The sequence below is a fragment of the Anomaloglossus baeobatrachus genome, chromosome 10 (genome assembly GCF_048569485.1).
Source record: "Anomaloglossus baeobatrachus isolate aAnoBae1 chromosome 10, aAnoBae1.hap1, whole genome shotgun sequence".
Taxonomy (NCBI): Eukaryota; Metazoa; Chordata; class Amphibia; order Anura; family Aromobatidae; genus Anomaloglossus; species Anomaloglossus baeobatrachus.
Window position 1 is genome coordinate 205,292,921 of NC_134362.1, and position 21,573 is coordinate 205,314,493.

The window sequence follows — 21,573 nt, forward strand, 5'->3', positions numbered from 1 at the left end:
TCACTGCACTGATATAATGGCGCCACACCGTGATATCATTCACCGCACTGATATAATGGCTCCACACCGTGATATCACTCACTGCACTGATATAATGGCTCCACACCGTGATATCACTCACCGCACTGATATAATGGCTCCACACCGTGATATCACTCACCACACTGATATAATGGCGCCACACCGTGATATCACTCCCTGCACTGATATAATGGCGCCACACCGTGATATCACTCCCTGCACTGATATAATGACTCCACACCGTGATATCACTCACTGCACTGATATAATGGCTCCACACCGTGATATCACTCACCGCACTGATATAATGGCTCCACACCGTTATATCACTCACCGCACTGATATAATGGCGCCACACCGTGATATCACTCACCGCACTGATATAATGGCGCCACACCGTGATATCACTCCCTGCACTGATATAATGGCTCCACACTGTGATATCACTCACCGCACTGATATAATGGCGCCACACCGTGATATCACTCCCTGCACTGATATAATGGCGCCACACCGTGATATCACTCACCGCACTGATATAATGGCGCCACACCGTGATATCACTCACCGCACTGATATAATGGCGCCACACCGTGATATCACTCCCTGCACTGATATAATGGCTCCACACTGTGATATCACTCATCGCACTGATATAATGGAGCCGCACCGTGATATCACTCACCGCACTGATATAATGGCTCCACACTGTGATATCACTCCCTGCACTGATATAATGGCGCCACACCGTGATATCACTCCCTGCACTGATATAATGGCTCCACACCGTGATATCACTCCCTGCACTGATATAATGGCTCCACACTGTGATATCACTCCCTGCACTGATATAATGGCTCCACACCGTGATATCACTCCCTGCACTGATATAATGGCTCCACACCGTGATATCACTCACCGCACTGATATAATGGCTCCACACTGTGATATCACTCCCTGCACTGATATAATGGCGCCACACCGTGATATCACTCCCTGCACTGATATAATGGCTCCATACCGTGATATCACTCACCGCACTGATATAATGGCTCCACACCGTGATATCACTCACCGCACTGATATAATGGCTCCACACCGTGATATCACTCACTGCACTGATATAATGGAGCCACACCGTGATATCACTCACTGCACTGATATAATGGCTCCACACCGTGATATCACTCACCGCACTGATATAATGGCTCCACACTGTGATATCACTCACCGCACTGATATAATGGCTCCACACTGTGATATCACTCACCGCACTGATATAATGGCTCCACACCGTGATATCACTCACCGCACTGATATAATGGCTCCACACTGTGATATCACTCCCTGCACTGATATAATGGCTCCACACCGTGATATCACTCCCTGCACTGATATAATGGCTCCATACCGTGATATCACTCACCGCACTGATATAATGGCTCCACACCGTGATATCACTCACCGCACTGATATAATGGCTCCACACCGTGATATCACTCACTGCACTGATATAATGGCTCCACACCGTGATATCACTCACTGCACTGATATAATGGCTCCACACCGTGATATCACTCACCGCACTGATATAATGGCGCCACACCATGATATCACTCACCGCACTGATATAATGGCTCCACACCGTGATATCACTCACCGCACAGATATAATGACTCCACACCGTGATATCACTCACCGCACTGATATAATGGCTCCACACCGTGATATCACTCACCGCACTGATATAATGGCTCCACACCGTGATATCACTCACCGCACTGATATAATGGCTCCACACCGTGATATCACTCACCGCACTGATATAATGGCTCCACACCGTGATATCACTCACCGCACTGATATAATGGCGCCACACCGTGATATCACTCCCTGCACTGATATAATGGAGCCGCACCGTGATATCACTCACTGCACTGATATAATGGCTCCACACCGTGATATCACTCACCGCACTGATATAATGGCGCCACACCGTGATATCACTCACCGCACTGATATAATGGCGCCACACCGTGATATCACTCCCTGCACTGATATAATGGCGTGGGGAAGAAAACAAAAATATTCTGATACAAATGCACTGTGGCCGCTCCACAGCTACAAACACTACATTGTTTATCCCCCATGCTTTACACTGCAGCTGGCCTTTATTAGGATGAATGATTGGTGACTAATAAATGCTGAGAGCCTGGAATCCCCCTCCTGTCTCATCAGAGGCTTTGGCTGTCCCCGGTGCTTTACACTGCAGCACTGCCTGTTTAGATTATCTGCAGACAGTGAGTGCAAGAGGAGAGGATTCCCACAAATAATCAGGGGGTCATTAGCTGCACCTGCAGGGGGCGCTGTATAGCAGAAGCACTTTCACTGTCACCCCCTGCCCCGGACCCCCGGATTATCTTACCGGATGCGTTTTTCAGGTACCCGTTGGCGTCCACCGTCATGTACATGATGTACGGACCCGGCTGATTCACACCGAAAGGCTGAAACGGGAGGAAGAGCGAGATTAATGACAGCGGCGACGATGAGCGTCACTCCTGCCACAGCAGACAATGCAAGAGGCTTCCCACAGCAGCACAGAGTATGTCAGGGGCACAGTGTGCACACTCATGTGATGATGACTCCCCGAGCTGTGTGACCAGAGTGAGACCCCCAGAGCTGTGTGACCAGAGTGAGACCCCCAGAGCTGTGTGACCAGAGTGAGACCCCCGAGCTGTGTGACCAGAGTGAGACCCCCAGAGCTGTGTGACCAGACTGAGACCCCCAGAGCTATGTGAGCAGAGTGAGACCCCCAGAGCTGTGTGACCAGAGTGAGACCCCCAGAGCTGTGTGACCAGAGTGAGACCCCCGAGCTGTGTGACCAGAGTGAGACCCCCCGAGCTGTGTGACCAGAGTGAGACCCCCCAGAGCTATGTGACCAGAGTGAGACCCCCAGAGCTGTGTGACCAGAGTGAGACCCCCAGAGCTGTGTGACCAGAGTGAGACCCCCAGAGCTGTGTGACCAGAGTGAGACCCCCGAGCTGTGTGACCAGAGTGAGACCCCCGAGCTGTGTGACCAGACTGAGACCCCCCGAGCTGTGTGACCAGAGTGAGACCCCCCGAGCTGTGTGACCAGAGTGAGACCCCCCAGAGCTATGTGACCAGAGTGAGACCCCAAGAGCTGTGTGACCAGAGTGAGACCCCCAGAGCTGTGTGACCAGAGTGAGACCCCCAGAGCTGTGTGACCAGAGTGAGACCCCCAGAACTGTGTGACCAGAGTGAGACCCCCCGAGCTGTGTGACCAGAGTGAGACCCCCCGAGCTGTGTGACCAGAGTGAGACCCCCCAGAGCTGTGTGACCAGAGTGAGACCCCCGAGCTGTGTGACCAGAGTGAGACCCCCTAGAGCTGTGTGACCAGAGTGAGACCCCCCAGAGCTGTGTGACCAGAGTGAGACCCCCAGAGCTGTGTGACCAGAGTGAGACCCCAGAGCTGTGTGACCAGAGTGAGACCCCCAGAGCTGTGTGACCAGAGTGAGACCCCCCAGAGCTGTGTGACCAGAGTGAGACCCCCCAGAGCTGTGTGACCAGAGTGAGACCCCCCAGAGCTGTGTGACCAGAGTGAGACCCCCGAGCTGTGTGACCAGAGTGAGACCCCCTAGAGCTGTGTGACCAGAGTGAGACCCCCCAGAGCTGTGTGACCATAGTGAGACCCCAGAGCTGTGTGACCAGAGTGAGACCCCCAGAGCTGTGTGACCAGAGTGAGACCCCAGAGCTGTGTGACCAGAGTGAGACCCCCAGAGCTGTGTGACCAGAGTGAGACCCCCCGAGAGCTGAACTAACATTAGGGGTCAGGACACCGCTCATCTCCATCCAGCACTGCAAATGTGCATAGGACGGAGGGCCGCAGTGAGGTGATCGGGTGCATTGTCAGTCCCATGTAATGCTGCGTCGCTCCGATGCTGCCGTCTGTCAGTCCCATTTAATGCTGCGTCACTCCGATTGCTGCCATCTGTCAGTCCCATGTAATGAGTCACTCCGATGCTGCTGTCTGTCAGTCCCATGTAATGCTGCGTCACTCCGATGCTGCCGTCTGTCAGTCCCATGTAACGCTGCGTCGCTCTGATGCTGCCGTCTCAGTCCCATGTAACGCTGCGTCACTCCGATGCTGCCGTCTCAGTCCCATGTAACGCTGCGTCACTCCGATGCTGCCGTCTGTCAGTCCCATGTAACGCTGCGTCGCTCCGATGCTGCCGTCTGTCAGTCCCATTTAATGCTGCGTCACTCCGATGCTGCCATCTGTCAGTCCCATGTAATGTGTCACTCCGATGCTGCCGTCTGTCAGTCCCATGTAATGCTGCGTCACTCCGATGCTGCCGTCTGTCAGTCCCATGTAACGCTGCGTTGCTCTGATGCTGCCGTCTCAGTCCCATGTAACGCTGCGTCGCTCCAATGCTGCTGTCTGTCAGTCCCATGTAATGCGTCGCTCTGATGCTACCGTCTGTCAGTCCCATGTAACGCTGCGCCGCTCTGATGCTGCCGTCTCAGTCCCATGTAACGCTGCGTCACTCTGATGCTGCCGTCTGTCAGTCCCATGTAACGCTGCGTTGCCCTGACGCGGTCATCTGATGGCAGCAGAACGTACTGTCACTATCAGAGCGGCACATGACGGGGCGACCTCTGCGCGGTTGAAGGACGCTGCCACTCACTCATGGCAGCGGAGCATGCACAATGTGTGATCTGCTGCCTCCCGGGAGGATGAATCACCACCGAGCTGCCGTGTCACGCCGTGCAGAGACGAAGCCGCCGCCACAGTGGACAACAATGGGGTCCGACTGGTCTCCGTTATTTTACCGCGCTGTATACGGAGTCCGTCCGCAGCATAAAAAAAACAAAAACAAAGCGCAAAATCCAGCCGTGAAGAAGGAAACCAGGAAGGAATAGTACCGGTACCAGTACCACGCCTGGCCTGTCATAGGCCGGGCCTAAACCGCAGCCCGTGGGGGCAAAATGCACCACATCCAGGCACGACGTCTGGAAAAGGAGCCTGAAAAGAGCTGGCGTGAAGCTGCAGATAATATCGGACCCCCGCGCCGCCTCATCCCTTTCTCATCCGCCGTTTCCCGGGAGGAATGCGCTCCTCTTTTAGGCTGCGGTAATGAGCGCCGGTCGCGGGGTCAGCCTCCCTATTCACTCCTCCGGCATTTCTCCTGATATATTACAGATGTGGCGCCCGCGTCTGAGGAGGGAAAGAAACATCAAAAGCAGGCGGCGCGGCCCCCGGGAGGAGCGCGGCGCACGGGACCCGCGCTTTTAAGAAAATCAATAGCTCGGCGGCTTCACGGAGCAGACCCCGGTGACATCCGGCACAAAGAGAAGAGACATGAAAAGGGCCGAGCACAAAGCGGGCGAGGAGGGGGTCACCCGCGCCGCTGACCCCGCTGTATATATATATCCCCTACAAGAACCGCATACCGCCAGACACATCAAGGAGGAAGCCGCCGCCACCGGTGCCCCCCGCACTAATGTGACCGCGTCAGACTCGCAGGTTCTCCCTGCAGCACAGAGTGTTTCAGGAGAGGATAGCGTGCTGATGTAATGAGGGATCTGATGCTCCCTGCAGCACAGAGTGTTTCAGGAGAGGATAGCGTGCTGATGTAATGAGGGGTGTGATGTTCCCTGCAGCACAGAGTGTTTCAGGAGAGGATAGCGTGCTGATGTAATGAGGGGTGTGATGTTCCCTGCAGCACAGAGTGTTTCAAGAGAGGATAGCATGCTGATGTAATGAGGGGATCTGATGCTCCCTGCAGCACAGAGTGTTTCAGGAGAGGATAACATGCTGATGTAATGAGGGGATCTGATGCTCCCTGCAGCACAGAGTGTTTCAGGAGAGGATAACATGCTGATGTAATGAGGGATCTGATGCTCCCTGCAGCACAGAGTGTTTCAAGAGAGGATAGCGTGCTGATGTAATGAGGGGATCTGATGCTCCCTGCAGCACAGAGTGTTTCAGGAGAGGATAGCGTGCTGATGTAATGAGGGGGTCTGATGTTCCCTGCAGCACAGAGTGTTTCAGGAGAGGATAGCGTGCTGATGTAATGAGGGGTGTGATGTTCCCTGCAGCACAGAGTGTTTCAGGAGAGGATAGCGTGCTGATGTAATGAGGGGATCTGATGCTCCCTGCAGCACAGAGTGTTTCAGGAGAGGATAGCGTGCTGATGTAATGAGGGGGTCTGATGTTCCCTGCAGCACAGAGTGTTTCAGGAGAGGATAGCGTGCTGATGTAATGAGGGATGTGATGTTCCCTGCAGCACAGAGTGTTTCAGGAGAGGATAGCGTGCTGATGTAATGAGGGGGTCTGATGTTCCCTGCAGCACAGAGTGTTTCAGGAGAGGATAGCGTGCTGATGTAATGAGGGGTGTGATGCTCCCTGCAGCACAGAGTGTTTCAGGAGAGGATAGCGTGCTGATGTAATGAGGGGGTCTGATGCTCCCTGCAGCACAGAGTGTTTCAGGAGAGGATAGCGTGCTGATGTAATGAGGGATCTGATGCTCCCTGCAGCACAGAGTGTTTCAGGAGAGGATAGCGTGCTGATGTAATGAGGGATCTGATGCTCCCTGCAGCACAGAGTGTTTCAGGAGAGGATAGCGTGCTGATGTAATGAGGGATCTGATGCTCCCTGAAGCACAGAGTGTTTCAGGAGAGGATAGCGTGCTGATGTAATGAGGGGTGTGATGTTCCCTGCAGCACAGAGTGTTTCAGGAGAGGATAGCGTGCTGATGTAATGAGGGATCTGATGCTCCCTGCAGCACAGAGTGTTTCAGGAGAGGATAGCATGCTGATGTAATGAGGGGTGTGATGCTCCCTGCAGCACAGAGTGTTTCAGGAGAGGATAGCGTGCTGATGTAATGAGGGGGTGTGATGCTCCCTGCAGCACAGAGTGTTTCAGGAGAGGATAGCGTGCTGATGTAATGAGGGGTGTGATGTTCCCTGCAGCACAGAGTGTTTGAGGAGAGGATAGCGTGCTGATGTAATGAGTGTACCTGATGTTCCCTGCAGCACAGAGTGTTTCAGGAGAGGATAACATGCTGATGTAATGAGGGGTGTGATGTTCCCTGCAGCACAGAGTGTTTCAGGAGAGGATAGCGTGCTGATGTAATGAGTGGATCTGATGTTCCCTGCAGCACAGAGTGTTTCAGGAGAGGATAGCATGCTGATGTACTGAGGGGGTGTGATGTTCCCTGCAGCACAGAGTGTTTCAGGTGTGGATAGCGTGCTGATGTAATGAGGGGTGTGATGTTCCCTGCAGCACAGAGTGTTTCAGGAGAGGATAGCGTGCTGATGTAATGAGGGGTGTGATGTTCTCTGCAGCACAGAGTGTTTCAGGAGTGCTTTTCCTATAAGAATACTATACAAGGTGGTTGGGGGGGGGGGGGGGGGGTCGCAGGGTCCTTACCTGGTGTGGGCAGTCATTGGAGCAAATGCCACTGAGCACTAGAAGAAGAAGAAGAGACGAGGAGTTAGCGCCGGCTGCATATTATCTTACCCCCTGTGTGCCCATGGGAGAGCATTGGGCCTGGCGCCAGCTGATTGGACCGTGTGGACCAGTATAGGGCCTGGCACCAGCTGGATGGGTCGTGTGGGCCAGTATAGGCCCTGGCACCAACTGGATGGGTCGTGTGGGCCAGTATAGGGCCTGGCACCAACTGGATGGGTCGTGTGGACCAGTATAGGGCCTGGCACCAACTGGATGGGTCGTGTGGGCCAGTATAGGGCCTGGCACCAACTGGATGGGTCGTGTGGGCCAGTATAGGGCCTGGCACCAACTGGATGGGTCGTGTGGACCAGAAAAGGGCCTCGCACCAACTGGATGGGTCGTGTGGGCCAGTATAGAGCCTGGCACCAACTGGATGGGCCGTGTGGACCAGTATAGGGCCTGGCACCAGCTGGATGGGCCGTGTGGACCAGTATAGGGCCTGGCACCAGCTGGATGGGCCGTGTGGACCAGTATAGGGCCCGGCACCAGCTGGATGGGCCGTGTGGACCAGTATAGGGCCCGGCACCAGCTGGATGGGCCGTGTGGACCAGTATATATAATTATATGTACCCTGCTGGTACTTGTCACAGCTGCGGGGTTGGTACTATGGTGTCCGGGCCGGGGGAGAGCTGTGTTTAGCTCATGGTCTGCACCAGATACAACAGTAACAGACCCCCAGCTGTGAGCAGTAGGAGGTCTCTGCGGATTGTCTGGATGGGCCGTGTGGACCAGTATAGGGCCCGGCACCAGCTGGATGGGCCGTGTGGACCAGTATAGGGCCCGGCACCAGCTGGATGGGCCGTGTGGACCAGTATATATAATTATATGTGCCCTGCTGGTACTTGTCACAGCTGCGGGGTTGGTACTTTGGTGTCTGGGCCGGGGGAGAGCTGTGTTTAGCTCATGGTCTGCACCAGATACAACAGTAACAGACCCCCAGCTGTGAGCAGTAGGAGGTCTCTGCGGATTGTCGGCCCCCGATGCTCCTATGATGGGGAATGACGTCGGTTATAAAACTCCAGGACTTTATTAATAAGGGGGATTTGCGGGAGACCCCTCTCTTCTTCCTGTGCTGGCCTTCATGCTGTACGTGTTGCTGAGGTAGGGGAGACTGCGGATGGACACAGCACCAGCTGCATTTACACAGGAGACCCCAGAGCAGCGTGCTGCGCGAGCGTCGGCCGGACTCCGGGAAATCCCGGTGTGCGGGGATATTTATAGCCGGAGCTCGGCCAGGAGATTGAGCCGCTCCGTGGTGAAATGCAGGAGCTTTACACGAGCAGACGACCAATCACCATGTCCGGACCATTACTCCAAGACGCCTTAATACCGGCCAACATCTGTTCATGCCCCTGCCAAGAGACGCCGCTGCACGGGCGGAGAGCGCGACTACATGGACGTCCCCCGCACCGCGCAGCAGCCGCCGGGTCTCCTGTTTTCTTTTTAAAATTTACAAACTGATCATTATATTTTACATCCTTCATAACCCGAGATGTCGGGGGAAGACGGCGCCACCGCGTCCCCGGGAATGAGTGTAATTAATCCAGCGCGCTTCACTGGAGATGATAAGCTGCCGGGAAAGTGCGGGGGAGACGAGAGAGAGTGCCGAAGAGACCGCAGGGGAGAGGAGAGAGTGCCGGAGAGACCGCAGGGGAGAGGAGAGAGTGCCAAAGAGACCGCAGGGGAGAGGAGAGAGTGCCGAAGAGACCGCAGGGGAAAGGAGAGAGTGCCGGAGAGACCACAGGGGAAAGGAGAGAGTGCCGAAGAGACCGCAGGGGAGAGGAGAGAGTGCCGAAGAGACCGCAGGGGAGAGGAGAGAGTGCCGAAGAGACCGCAGGGGAAAGGAGAGAGTGCCGAAGAGACCGCAGGGGAGAGGAGAGAGTGCCGAAGAGACCACAGGAGAGACGAGAGAGCGCCAGAGAGAATGCAGGGGAGACGAGAGCGTGCCAGAGAGAGCGCAAGGGAAACGCGAGAGTGCCGAACAGAGCGTGCGGGAGATGGGAGAGAGCGCCAAGGAGACCACGGGGGAGATGAGAGAGTTTCAGAGTGTGCGGGGGAGAAAGGACAAGGCGGGGAGAAGGGAGAGCGTGCGGGAGATGGGAGAGAGCGCCAAATAGACCACAGGGGAGATTAGAGAGTGCCAGACAGAGCACGAGGGAGATAGGAGAGAGTGCCAAGATGCCCACAGGGGAGACGAGAGAGTGCCAAAGAGAGTGCAGGGGAGACGAGAGAGTGCCAAGGAGACCACAGGGGAGACGGGAGAGTGCTGGACAGAGCGCGTGGGAGACAGGAGAGAGTGCCAAGGTGCCCACAAGAGAGACGGGAGAAAGCACCAAGGATTCCGCAGGGGAGGCGAGCGAGTGGCAGATAGAGTGCAGAGGAAACATGAGAAAGTGCTGGGATGCCCGCAGAAGAGACGAGAGAGTGCCAGAGTGTGCGGGGAAGACAGGAGAGAGCGCTGCGAAGCCCACAGGGGAGACAAGAGAGCGCGGGGGCAGAGACAAAAGAGCGCGAGGGGGAGAAGGGAGAGGGCGCGGGAGACGCAAGAGGGCGCGGGAGACGCGAGAGGGCGCGGGAGACGGCGGGGGAGACGGGAGAGGGCACGGGAGACGGGAGAGGGCGCGGGAGAGCCGAGAGGGCGCGGTAGAGCCGAGAGGGCGCGGGAGACGGGATAGGGGGCGGGAGACGGGATAGGGGGCGGGAGACGGGATAGGGGGCGGGAGACGGGATAGGGGGCGGGAGACGGGATAGGGGGCGGGAGACGGGAGAGCGCGCGGGAGACGGGAGAGCGCGCGGGAGACGGGAGAGCGCGCGGGAGACGGGAGAGCGCGCGGGAGACGGGAGAGCGCGCGGGAGACGGGAGAGCGCGCGGGAGACGGGAGAGCGCGCGGGAGACGGGAGAGCGCGCGGGAGACGGGAGAGCGCGCGGGAGACGGGAGAGCGCGCGGGAGACGGGAGAGCGCGCGGGAGACGGGAGAGCGCGCGGGAGACGGGAGAGCGTACCGGGATGCCCGCAGGGGAGAAGGGAGAGGGTGGGGGAGAAGTGAGAGAGGAGAGGGCGGGGAAGACGAGACAGAGCGGGGGAAAACGGGTGAGAACACGGGGGGGACGGGAGAGAGCACGGGGGGAAACGGGTGAGAACACGGGGGGGACGGGAGAGAGTGGGCAGAGGGGGGGGGAAGGGGCGCGCGCCCGGTGGAAACGGGAGATCGAGCAGGGGGAAAATGGGAGAGCGCGCGAGGGGAGGAAACGGGAGAGTGCAAGGGGGGAAACGGGAAAGCGAGAGTGGGAAAACGGGAGAGAGTGCGCGGGGGGGGGGGGGGTGGAAACGCGCGCGCCCCGGTGGAAACGGGGGAGCGAGCAGGGGGGAAATGGGAGAGCATGCAAGGGGAGGAAATGGGAGAGCGCGCGCGGGGGGGGAACGGGAGAGTGCAAGGGGGGAAACGGGAAAGCAAGAGTGGGGAAACAGGAGAGAGTGTGCGCAAGGGGGAAGGGAGCGTGCCCCGGTGGAACGGGAGATCGAGCAGGGGGAAAACGGGAGAGCGCGCGGGAGGGGAAACGGGAGAGCGCGCGGGAGGGGAAACGGGAGAGTGCGGGTGGGAAACGAGAGAGCGCGTGGGGGGAAACGAGAGAGCGCGCGGGGGGAAACGAGAGAGCGCGCGGGGGGAAACGAGAGAGCGCGCGGGGGGAAACGAGAGAGCGCGCGGGGGAAACGAGAGAGCGCGCGGGGGGAAACGAGAGAGCGCGCGGGGGGAAACGAGAGAGCGCGCGGGGGGAAACGAGAGAGCGCGTGGGGGGAAAACAAGAGAGCGCGTGGGGGGAAAACAAGAGAGCGCGTGGGGGGAAAACAAGAGCGTTCTGGGAGAAACGGGAGAGCACGGGGAACAGAAGTGTTCAGGGGAGATGGGAGAGCGTGCCGAGAGAAGACGGAACACTGGAGAGAGTGCCGGGGGGAGACCGGAGAGAGAGCGCCGGGGGGAGACCGGACAGAGAGCGCCGGGGGGAGACCGGACAGAGAGCGCCGGGGGGAGACCGGACAGAGAGCGCCGGGGGGAGACCGGACAGAGAGCGCCGGGGGGGAGACCGGACAGAGAGCGCCGGGGGGAGACCGGACAGAGAGCGCCGGGGGGAGACTGGACAGAGAGCGCCGGGGGGAGACCGGACAGAGAGCGCCGGGGGGAGACCGGACAGAGAGCGCCGGGGGGAGACCGGACAGAGAGCGCCGGGGGGAGACCGGACAGAGAGCGCCGGGGGGAGACCGGACAGAGAGAGCGCCGGGGGGAGACCGGACAGAGAGCGCCGGGGGGAGACCGGACAGAGAGCGCCGGGGGGAGACCGGACAGAGAGCGCCGGGGGGAGACCGGACAGAGAGCGCCGGGGGGAGACCGGACAGAGAGCGCCGGGGGAAGATAGGAGAATGCAGAGAAGATGGGAATGTGCCTGGAGAAATAGGAGAGCGTCGGGGGACATGGGAGAGCGAGAAAAATATCAGGATGTGAACGTGGGAGCTTATAAAGAAGAGATGGCAGGACGGATCTGCTGCTTTTAATATTAAATTTGTCTCTCTACAATCATTTTTTTTTTTATCACAATCCAATCAACTAGTTAATATTATTTGGGGATATAGTAAGAAACCCGTGTGAATATGAGACTGAACCATCCCTGCTCCATGCTTTACACTGCAGCGCTGCTGACTTCTCTTCTGGCAGGGACTGCGGGCACTTGGCTGGAGAAGGACCCTCCAGACACTGAACCTTCCACCTCCCGCCCGCAGTTTATGCTCATCTTAAAGCTATGGAATGAAATGGAGACACTTCCCCTTTAAGCCATCACAATTTCTTTTCCCTTATTTTTTATTTCGCGTTCCGTTGGCATAGAAACGCATATTTCACAACAAATGTATTTCTCACAAAGTCTCCTTGGCCCCGTTGCAGTGTGTATATACCGTATTACACATGATATACAAATGCCGCCATTCTTACCTATCACTTTCACAAAATAGGCGTCGGCCTCGAAGTTGTTGATCAGGACGCTGATGGCGCCGTCCTCCTGCTCCGAGGGTTTCTTACTGGCTACGATGATGTCCAGGACGCCCTGCAACAAACACGAGATATAAAGCAGCGGGAGCGACCCACAAATGCCGTGTGATATATGGGGGGACTCCGCCGATAATCAGGGGCAAGGGTTTCTTTGGCAGCAGATTCATCTGTTTTTTGTTTATCGCCAACATCAAAGTAATAAATCCGCTCGGAGCGGCGCGGTGAATAATTTAATCAAATTTTATTAAAAGCTACATGGACGGAGCCGGAGGGTCGGAGCCGGCGGTAATATATTTATGGTGTTAATTATTAATTAATTATGCAGATCTGCACCGCACCACGGTGATAAACGGAGCCAGAACGGAGGTCACCCAACTTTCCCAGGAACGGATAGGAATAAGAGTATATTTCCAGGCATGATGGAAGCTGTGATAGGAACCCGGATCTGGACTAGTCACAGTCACAGTCCTAAAGTGCAGGGCCAGTGAGAGCGCCAACCGCGCCCGATCCACTAAAAGCACAGGCACTGTACGTTCCCAATCCACTAAAAGCGCAGGTGCCGTCTGTTCCCGATCCACTAAAAGCGCAGGTGCCGTCTGTTCCCAATCCACTAAAAGCGCAGGAGCCGTCTGTTCCCGATCCACTAAAAGCGCAGGAGCCGTCTGTTCCCGATCCACTAAAAGCGCAGGTGCAGTCTGTTCCCGATCCACTAAAAGCGCAGGTGCCGTCTGTTCCCGATCCACTAAAAGCGCAGGAGCCGTCTGTTCCCGATCCACTAAAAGCGCAGGTGCAGTCTGTTCCCGATCCACTAAAAGCGCAGGAGCCGTCTGTTCCCAATCCACTAAAAGCGCAGGAGCCGTCTGTTCCCAATCCACTAAAAGCGCAGGAGCCGTCTGTTCCCGGTCCACTAAAAGCGCAGGTGCCGTCTGTTCCCGATCCACTAAAAGCGCAGGTGCCGTCTGTTCCCGATCCACTAAAAGCGCAGGAGCCGTCTGTTCCCGATCCACTAAAAGCGCAGGTGCAGTCTGTTCCCGATCCACTAAAAGCGCAGGTGCCGTCTGTTCCCGGTCCACTAAAAGCGCAGGTGCCGTCTGTTCCCAATCCACTAAAAGCGCAGGTGCAGTCTGTTCCCGGTCCACTAAAAGCGCAGGAGCCGTCTGTTCCCGGTCCACTAAAAGCGCAGGAGCCGTCTGTTCCCGATCCACTAAAAGCGCAGGAGCCGTCTGTTCCCGATCCACTAAAAGCGCAGGAGCCGTCTGTTCCCGATCCACTAAAAGCGCAGGAGCCGTCTGTTCCCGATCCACTAAAAGCGCAGGAGCCGTCTGTTCCCGATCCACTAAAAGCGCAGGAGCCGTCTGTTCACAATCCACTAAAAGCGCAGGAGCCGTCTGTTCCCGATCCACTAAAAGCGCAGGAGCCGTCTGTTCCCGATCCACTAAAAGCGCAGGTGCCGTCTGTTCCTGATCCACTAAAAGCGCAGGTGCCGTCTGTCCCCGATCCACCAAAAGCGCAGGAGCCGTCTGTTCCCGATCCACTAAAAGCGCAGGAGCCGTCTGTTCCCGATCCACTAAAAGCGCAGGCTCTGTCTGTTCCCGATCCACAAAAAGCGCAGGCGCCGTCTATTCCCGATCCACTAAAAGCACAGGAGCCGTCTGTTCCCTATCCACTAAAAGCGCAGGCGCCGTCTATTCCCGATCCACTAAAAGCGCAGGAGCCGTCTGTTCCCGATCCACTAAAAGCGCAGGAGCCGTCTGTTCCCGATCCACTAAAAGCGCAGGCACCGTCTGTTCCCGATCCACTAAAAGCGCAGGAGCCGTCTGTTCCCGATCCACTAAAAGCGCAGGAGCCGTCTGTTCCCGATCCACTAAAAGCGCAGGAGCCGTCTGTTCCCGATCCACTAAAAGCGCAGGCACCCTCTGTTCCTGATCCACTAAAAGCGCAGGTGCCATCTGTTCCCGATCCACTAAAAGCGCAGGAGCCGTCTGTTCCCGATCCACTAAAAGCGCAGGAGCCGTCTGTTCCCGATCCACTAAAAGCGCAGGCACCCTCTGTTCCTGATCCACTAAAAGCGCAGGTGCCATCTGTTCCCGATCCACTAAAAGCGCAGGAGCCGTCTGTTCCCGATCCACTAAAAGCGCAGGTGCCGTCTGTTCCCGATCCACTAAAAGCGCAGGAGCCGTCTGTTCCCGATCCACTAAAAGCGCAGGTGCAGTCTGTTCCCGATCCACTAAAAGCGCAGGTGCCGTCTGTTCCCAATCCACTAAAAGCGCAGGAGCCGTCTGTTCCCGGTCCACTAAAAGCACAGGAGCCGTCTGTTCCCTATCCACTAAAAGCGCAGGCGCCGTCTATTCCCGATCCACTAAAAGCGCAGGAGCCGTCTGTTCCCGATCCACTAAAAGCGCAGGAGCCGTCTGTTCCCGATCCACTAAAAGCGCAGGCACCGTCTGTTCCCGATCCACTAAAAGCGCAGGAGCCGTCTGTTCCCGATCCACTAAAAGCGCAGGAGCCGTCTGTTCCCGATCCACTAAAAGCGCAGGAGCCGTCTGTTCCCGATCCACTAAAAGCGCAGGCACCCTCTGTTCCTGATCCACTAAAAGCGCAGGAGCCGTCTGTTCCCGATCCACTAAAAGCGCAGGAGCCGTCTGTTCCCGATCCACTAAAAGCGCAGGCGCCGTCTGTTCCCAATCCACTAAAAGCGCAGGCGCCGTCTGTTCCCAATCCACTAAAAGCGCAGGCACCGTCCGTTCCCGTCCCACAAAAAGCGCAGGAGCCGTCTGTTAAAGTCCAACTAAAAGCACATGCAGTTTTCAGACCCGACCCAATAAGCGCGCAAGTGCCGGGCCCAATCCACTAAAAGTAGGCTTTGAGCTGGCACGTGTAGTGCATCCTGTACATCACAGTTCATCTGCCCCAGAGTTTCTTCCTAATTATGCTCATTAGCTTTCATTATCTGACACTGGAGAGGAGGCGGCGCTGCGCGGTCAGGGCAGAACAGCAAATAAAAGTAGCAAAAGTGTCCTCACGTCTTCGTAAACGTCAAAGAAGGTGGCCATCGCTGCGTCCTTTATCTGATTCAGGTCGGGAATCTCCCAGTGGACGTCGAACATCCTGGAGCAGGTGCTGTTCTTACAGGGGACGTTCTCCAGCAGGAAGGCTTGCTGCTCACTAGGAGAGAGAACAGATGCATCAGAGACAGGGCCTATCGCCCTGCGATCAGCCCAATCTACGTATTTCTGCCATGACCCACATACATATACAGACAGATCTAGATATATCTGGATGGTGACACCAGTTTTGTCATTTTTAGGTTTTTACAAAAACATATTCCAGATCCAGTTCTCTAACAATCTGGAATTAACGTACCGGCTCTCCGCTGTAATCACACCGCCATTACATGTAATCATGTAACGGCGGTGTGCTGGCCGGGCATGCAGGGCTAACAATGGTCCTGGGGCACTGGAGGTTATTGATGATGTGACTGAAAACAGAAGCAGCCGGAAGAAATCTGATGTGCACGAGGCGAGACTTTCTGCTCAGATTCATCCAAATGCAGTAATGATTGGATGACGCTTTACAGACAGACGGACAATGACCAAAAACATCCTGCAAACGTGAAAAAGAGGAATAGTCTACAATGGCCAAGTCCTCGCTAGATATCAACCCCATCGAGCTGCATTTCACAGGAAGAAGACAAAACTTAAGGAGAAAGAGCCACAGGCAAAAAACAACTTAAGTCACCGCAATAAAGACGGCAAAACCTCCCACCAGAGGAGACCACAACCGAAGAGACCAGCGATGGAGACGTCCATAGCCAGAAGCCTCATACCAGAGTAGACCAGCGATGGAGACGACCATGGCTGAAAGCATCACACTGGTGGAGACCAGCGATGGAGATGTCCATGGCCGAAAGCATCACATTGGAGGAGACCAGCAATGGAGACGTCCACAGCCAAAAGCCTCACACTGGAGGAGACCAGCGATGGAGACGTCCACAGCTAAAAGCCTCACACCGGAGGAGTCCAGTGATGGAGACGTCCACAGCTGAAAGCCTCACATTGGAGGAGACCTGCGATGGAGAAGTCCACAGCCTAAAGCCTCACACCAGAGGAGACCAGCGATGGAGACGTCCACAGCTGAAAGCCTCACACCGGAGGAGTCCAGTGATGGAGACGTCCACAGCTGAAAGCCTCACATTGGAGGAGACCAGCGATGGAGAAGTCCACAGCCTAAAGCCTCACACCAGAGGAGACCTGCAATGGAGACAACTACGGCCGAAAGCCTCACACCGGAGAAGACCAGCGATGGAAACGTCCACAGCTGAAAGCCTCACACCGGAGGAGACCAGCGATGGAGAAGTCCACAGTCGGAAGCCTCACATCAGAGGAGACCAGTGATGGAGACATCCACGGCCAAAAGCCGCACACCGGAGAAGACCAGCGATGGAAACGTCCACAGCTGTAAGCCTCATACCGGAGGAGACCAGTGATGGAGACGACCATGGCTGAAAGCCTCACACTGGAGGAGACCAGCAATGGAGACGACCATGGCTGAAAGCCTCACACTGGAGGAGACAAGCAATGGGGATGACCACAGCCAAAAGCCTCCCAGCAGAGGAGACCAGTGATATAGAAGTCCTTGGCCAGAAGCCTCTTACTGGTGGAGACCAGGGAGGAGATGTCCACGGCCGAAAGCCTCAGACCGGAGTGGACCCTCGATGGAGATGTCCACAGCCGGAAGACTCACTTCAGAGGAGACCAGCGATGGAGACGTCCACAGCTGAAAGCCTCACATCGGAGGAGACCAGCGATGGAGAAGTCCACAGCCTAAAGCCTCACACCAGAGGAGACCTGCAATGGAGACAACTACGGCCGAAAGCCTCACACCGGAGAAGACCAGCGATGGAAACGTCCACAGCTGTAAGCCTCACACCGGAGAAGACCAGCGATGGAAACGTCCACAGCTGTAAGCCTCACACCGGAGAAGACCAGCGATGGAAACGTCCACAGCTGTAAGCCTCACACCGGAGAAGACCAGCGATGGAAACGTCCACTGCTGAAAGCCTCACACCGGAGAAGACCAGCGATGGAAACGTCCACAGCTGAAAGCCTCACACCGGAGAAGACCAGCGATGGAAACGTCCACAGCTGTAAGCCTCCCACCGGAGAAGACCAGCGATGGAGATGTCCATGGCTGGAAGAGTTCATTGCAAGAGTTATTGCTGCAAAGGATTCTCTACAAAGGGTTAAAATGGACATTTAATTTATAAGAAAGTTACTTTTTCCAGTTACTTTTGAGCCCCTGAAATGAGGAGACTTTGTAGAAAAATGGCTGCAAGTCCTTGAATTAAACCTGAAAGTCTCCACTTCAAATTCCATCTCAGTTGTTTCATTGAAAATAAAAATAGTGGCCTGCAGAGCTGAAATCACGAAGATTTGGTCACTATCCAAAGATTTCTGGATCTTACTGTGTACAGGTCATGGCTAAAATTATTGGTACCCTTAAAATTGTTCCAAAAAATAAAGTATTTCTCCCCCAAAAATTATTGCAATTTTACATTTTGTTATACACGTTTATTTTCTTCATGTGCATTGGAAAGAGACAAAAAAAAAATAATAAAATTAAAGAAAAAAAATTGGACACAATTTTACACAAACCCTCAAATCTGAGCCGGACAAAATTGTGGGTAAACAACTTAATGCAAACTGATGCTCGCTCAGGCTCACCTGTGGCAAGTAATAGGTGTGGGCAATATGGAAAACACACCTGATACCTGATAAAAAGGGGAGAGGTTGCCCCAATCTTGGCATTGTGTGTGCCACACTAAGCATGGAGAACAGAAAGAGCAGAAGAGAATGGTCTGAGGAAGTAAGAGCAAAAATTCTTGAAAAATATCAACAATCTCAAGGTCACAAGTCAATCTCCAGAGATCTTGATGTTCCTTTGTCCACGGTGAGCGACATGATCAAGATGTTTACAACCCATGGCACTGCAGCCAATCTCCCTGGATGTGGACGACAGAGAAAAATTGATGAAAGGTTGTAACGCAGGATACTCTAGATGGTGGATATGCCCCAATCAAAATCCAAGGAAATACAAGCCATCCTGCAGCTCAGGGGGCATCAGTGTCAATGCGAACTATCCGTCCACATCTGAATGAAATGAAATAGTATGATGGAGACCCAGGAGGACCCTACTGCTGACACAGAGACAGAAAAAAGCCAAAATGTACGAGAGTAACCAAATTCCTTCTGGGAAAGTGTCTTGTGGACAGATAAGACCAAGATAGAGCTTTTTGGTAAAGGACATCATTCTATGGTTTACTGAAAACAGAATGAGGTCTACAAAAAAAAAAAAAAGCACAGCACCTACAGTCAGACATGGTGGATGTCAGAGATGTCTTGGGGATGTTTTGCTGCATCTGGCACTAGGAGCCTTGACTATGTGTAAAGAAATATGAAATCTGAAGATTCCCAAAGGATTCGGGCGGCAATGTAGAGCCCAGTGTCAGAAAGCTGGGCATAGTCCTAGGTCAGGGGTCTCCAGCAGGACAATGACACCAAAACCTTCAAGAAGCCCCAGAAATGAATGGAAACAAAACACTGGAGAGATCTGAAGAGGCAGCAATGAGTCTGGAGCTAAACCCCATTGACACCTGAGGGGAGATCAGAAAACTGGGCGAAGAGGAAAGGGGAGAAGAGGAGATAAAAGAGGAGAAGAGAGCAGGGCAGAGACGAGAGGAGAGCAGAGAAGAGACGAGAAGAGAGCAGAGAAGAGACGAGAAGAGAGCAGAGAAGAGACGAGAAGAGAGCAGAGAAGAGACGAGAAGAGAGCAGAAAAGAGACGAGAAGAGAGAAGACAGCAGAGGAGAGCAGAGAAGAGAGGAGAGCAGAGAAGAGAGGAGAGCAGAGAAGAGAGGAGAGCAGAGAAGAGAGGAGAGCAGAGAAGAGAGGAGAGCAGAGAAGAGAGGAGAGCAGAGAAGAGAGAAGAGACGAGAAGAGAGGAGAGCAGAGAGGAGAGGAGAGCAGAGAAGAGAGCAGAGAAGAGAGAAGAGACGAGAAGAGAGCAGAAAAGAGAGAAGACAGCGGAGAAGAGCAGAGAAGAGAGGAGAGCAGAGAAGAGAGGAGAGCAGAGAAGAGAGGAGAGCAGAGAAGAGAGGAGAGCAGAGAAGAGAGGAGAGCAGAGAGGAGAGGAGAGCAGAGAAGAGAGAAGAGACGAGAAGAGAGCAGAGAAGAGAGAGAAGACAGCGGAGAAGAGCAGAGAAGAGAGGAGAGCAGAGAAGAGAGGAGAGGAGAGCAGAGAGGAGAGCAGAGAGGAGAGCAGAGAAGAGAGGAGAGAAGAGAGGAGAGCCGAGAGGAGAGCAGAGCAGAGAGGAGAGCAGAGAAGAGAGCAGAGAAGAGAGCAGAGAAGAGAGCAGAGAAGAGAGCAGAGAAGAGAGCAGAGAAGAGACGAGAAGAAAGCAGAGAAGAGACGAGAAGAGACGAGAAGAGACGAGAAGAGAGCAGAGAAGAGACGAGAAGAGAGCAGAGAAGAGAGCAGAGAAGAGCAGAGAAGACAGCGGAGAAGAGCAGAGAAGACAGCAGAGAAGAGAGGAGAGCAGAGAAGAGAGGAGAGCAGAGAAGAGAGGAGAGAAGAGAGCAGAGAAGAGAGAAGACAGCGGAGAAGAGAGGAGAGCAGAGAAGAGAGGAGAGCAGAGAAGAGAGGAGAGCAGAGAAGAGAAGAGAGCAGAGAAGAGCAGAGAAGACAGCGGAGAAGAGCAGAGAAGACAGCGGAGAAGAGCAGAGAAGACAGCGGAGAAGAGCAGAGAAGAGAGGAGAGCAGAGAAGAGAGGAGAGCAGAGAAGAGAAGAGAGGAGAGAAGAGAGCAGAGAAGAGAGGAGAGCAGAGAAGAGAGGAGAGCAGAGAAGAGAGGAGAGCAGAGAAGAGAAGAGAGCAGAGAAGAGAAGAGAGCAGAGAAGAGAAGAGAAGAGAGCAGAGAAGAGACGAGAAGAGAGCAGGGAAGAGAGAGAAGACAGCGGAGAAGAGCAGAGAAGAGAGGAGAGCAGAGAAGAGAGGAGAGCAGAGAAGAGAGGAGAGCAGAGAAGAGACGAGAAGAGAGCAGGGAAGAGACGAGAAGAGAGCAGGGAAGAGAGAGAAGACAGCGGAGAAGAGCAGAGAAGAGAGGAGAGCAGAGAAGAGAGGAGAGCAGGGAAGAGAGGAGAGCAGAGAAGAGAGGAGAGCAGAGAAGAGAGGAGAGCAGAGAAGAGAGGAGAGCAGAGAAGAGAGGAGAGCAGAGAAGAGAGGAGAGCAGAGAAGAGAGGAGAGCAGAGAAGAGAGGAGAGCAGAGAAGAGAGGAGAGAAGAGAGCAAAGAAGAGAGCAGAGAAGAGAGCAGAGAAGAGACGAGAAGAGAGCAGAGAAGAGAAGAGAGCAGAGAAGAGACGAGAAGAGAGCAGAGAAGAGAGAGAAGAGAGCAGAGAAGAGAGCAGAGAAGAGAGCAGAGAAGAGGAGAAGAGAAGAGAGCAGAGAAGAGAGCAGAGAAGAGAGAAGAGCAGAGACGAGAGAAGAGCAGAGACGAGAGGAGAGCAGAGAAGAGAGCAGAGAAGAGCAGAGAAGAGAGCAGAGAAGAGAGCAGAGAAGAGAGCAGAGAAGAGAGCAGAGAAGAGAGCAGAGAAGAGAGCAGAGAAGAGAGCAGAGAAGAGACGAGAAGAGAGCAGAGAAGAGAAGAGAGCAGAGAAGAGAAGAGAGCAGAGAAGAGAAGAGAGCAGAGAAGAGACGAGAAGAGAGCAGAGAAGAGAGAAGACAGCGAAGAAGAGCAGAGAAGAGAGGAGAGCAGAGAAGAGAGGAGAGCAGAGGAGAGAAGAGAGCAGAGAGGAGAGAGAAGACAGCGGAGAAGAGCAGAGAAGAGAGGAGAGCAGAGAAGAGAGGAGAGCAGAGAGGAGAGGAGAGCAGAGAAGAGAGGAGAGCAGAGAAGAGAGGAGAGAAGAGAGGAGAGCAGAGAAGAGA

The 21,573-nt window shown here is 54.7% G+C and overlaps 1 protein-coding gene across 1 annotated transcript in view; it reads right to left on the bottom strand.

Moving 5' to 3' along the window:
* Positions 1-21,573, bottom strand: part of ITFG1 (integrin alpha FG-GAP repeat containing 1) — a 154,821-nt gene that overhangs the window by 35,988 nt on the left and 97,260 nt on the right. Inside the window, exons 11-14 of the mRNA XM_075326183.1 lie at positions 15,618-15,759; positions 12,538-12,649; positions 7,475-7,512; positions 2,447-2,525 (exon numbers count right to left, since the gene is read on the bottom strand). Of these exons, the coding sequence (XP_075182298.1) occupies positions 2,447-2,525; positions 7,475-7,512; positions 12,538-12,649; positions 15,618-15,759 (371 nt within the window). The remainder of the gene's footprint in view (positions 1-2,446; positions 2,526-7,474; positions 7,513-12,537; positions 12,650-15,617; positions 15,760-21,573) is intronic.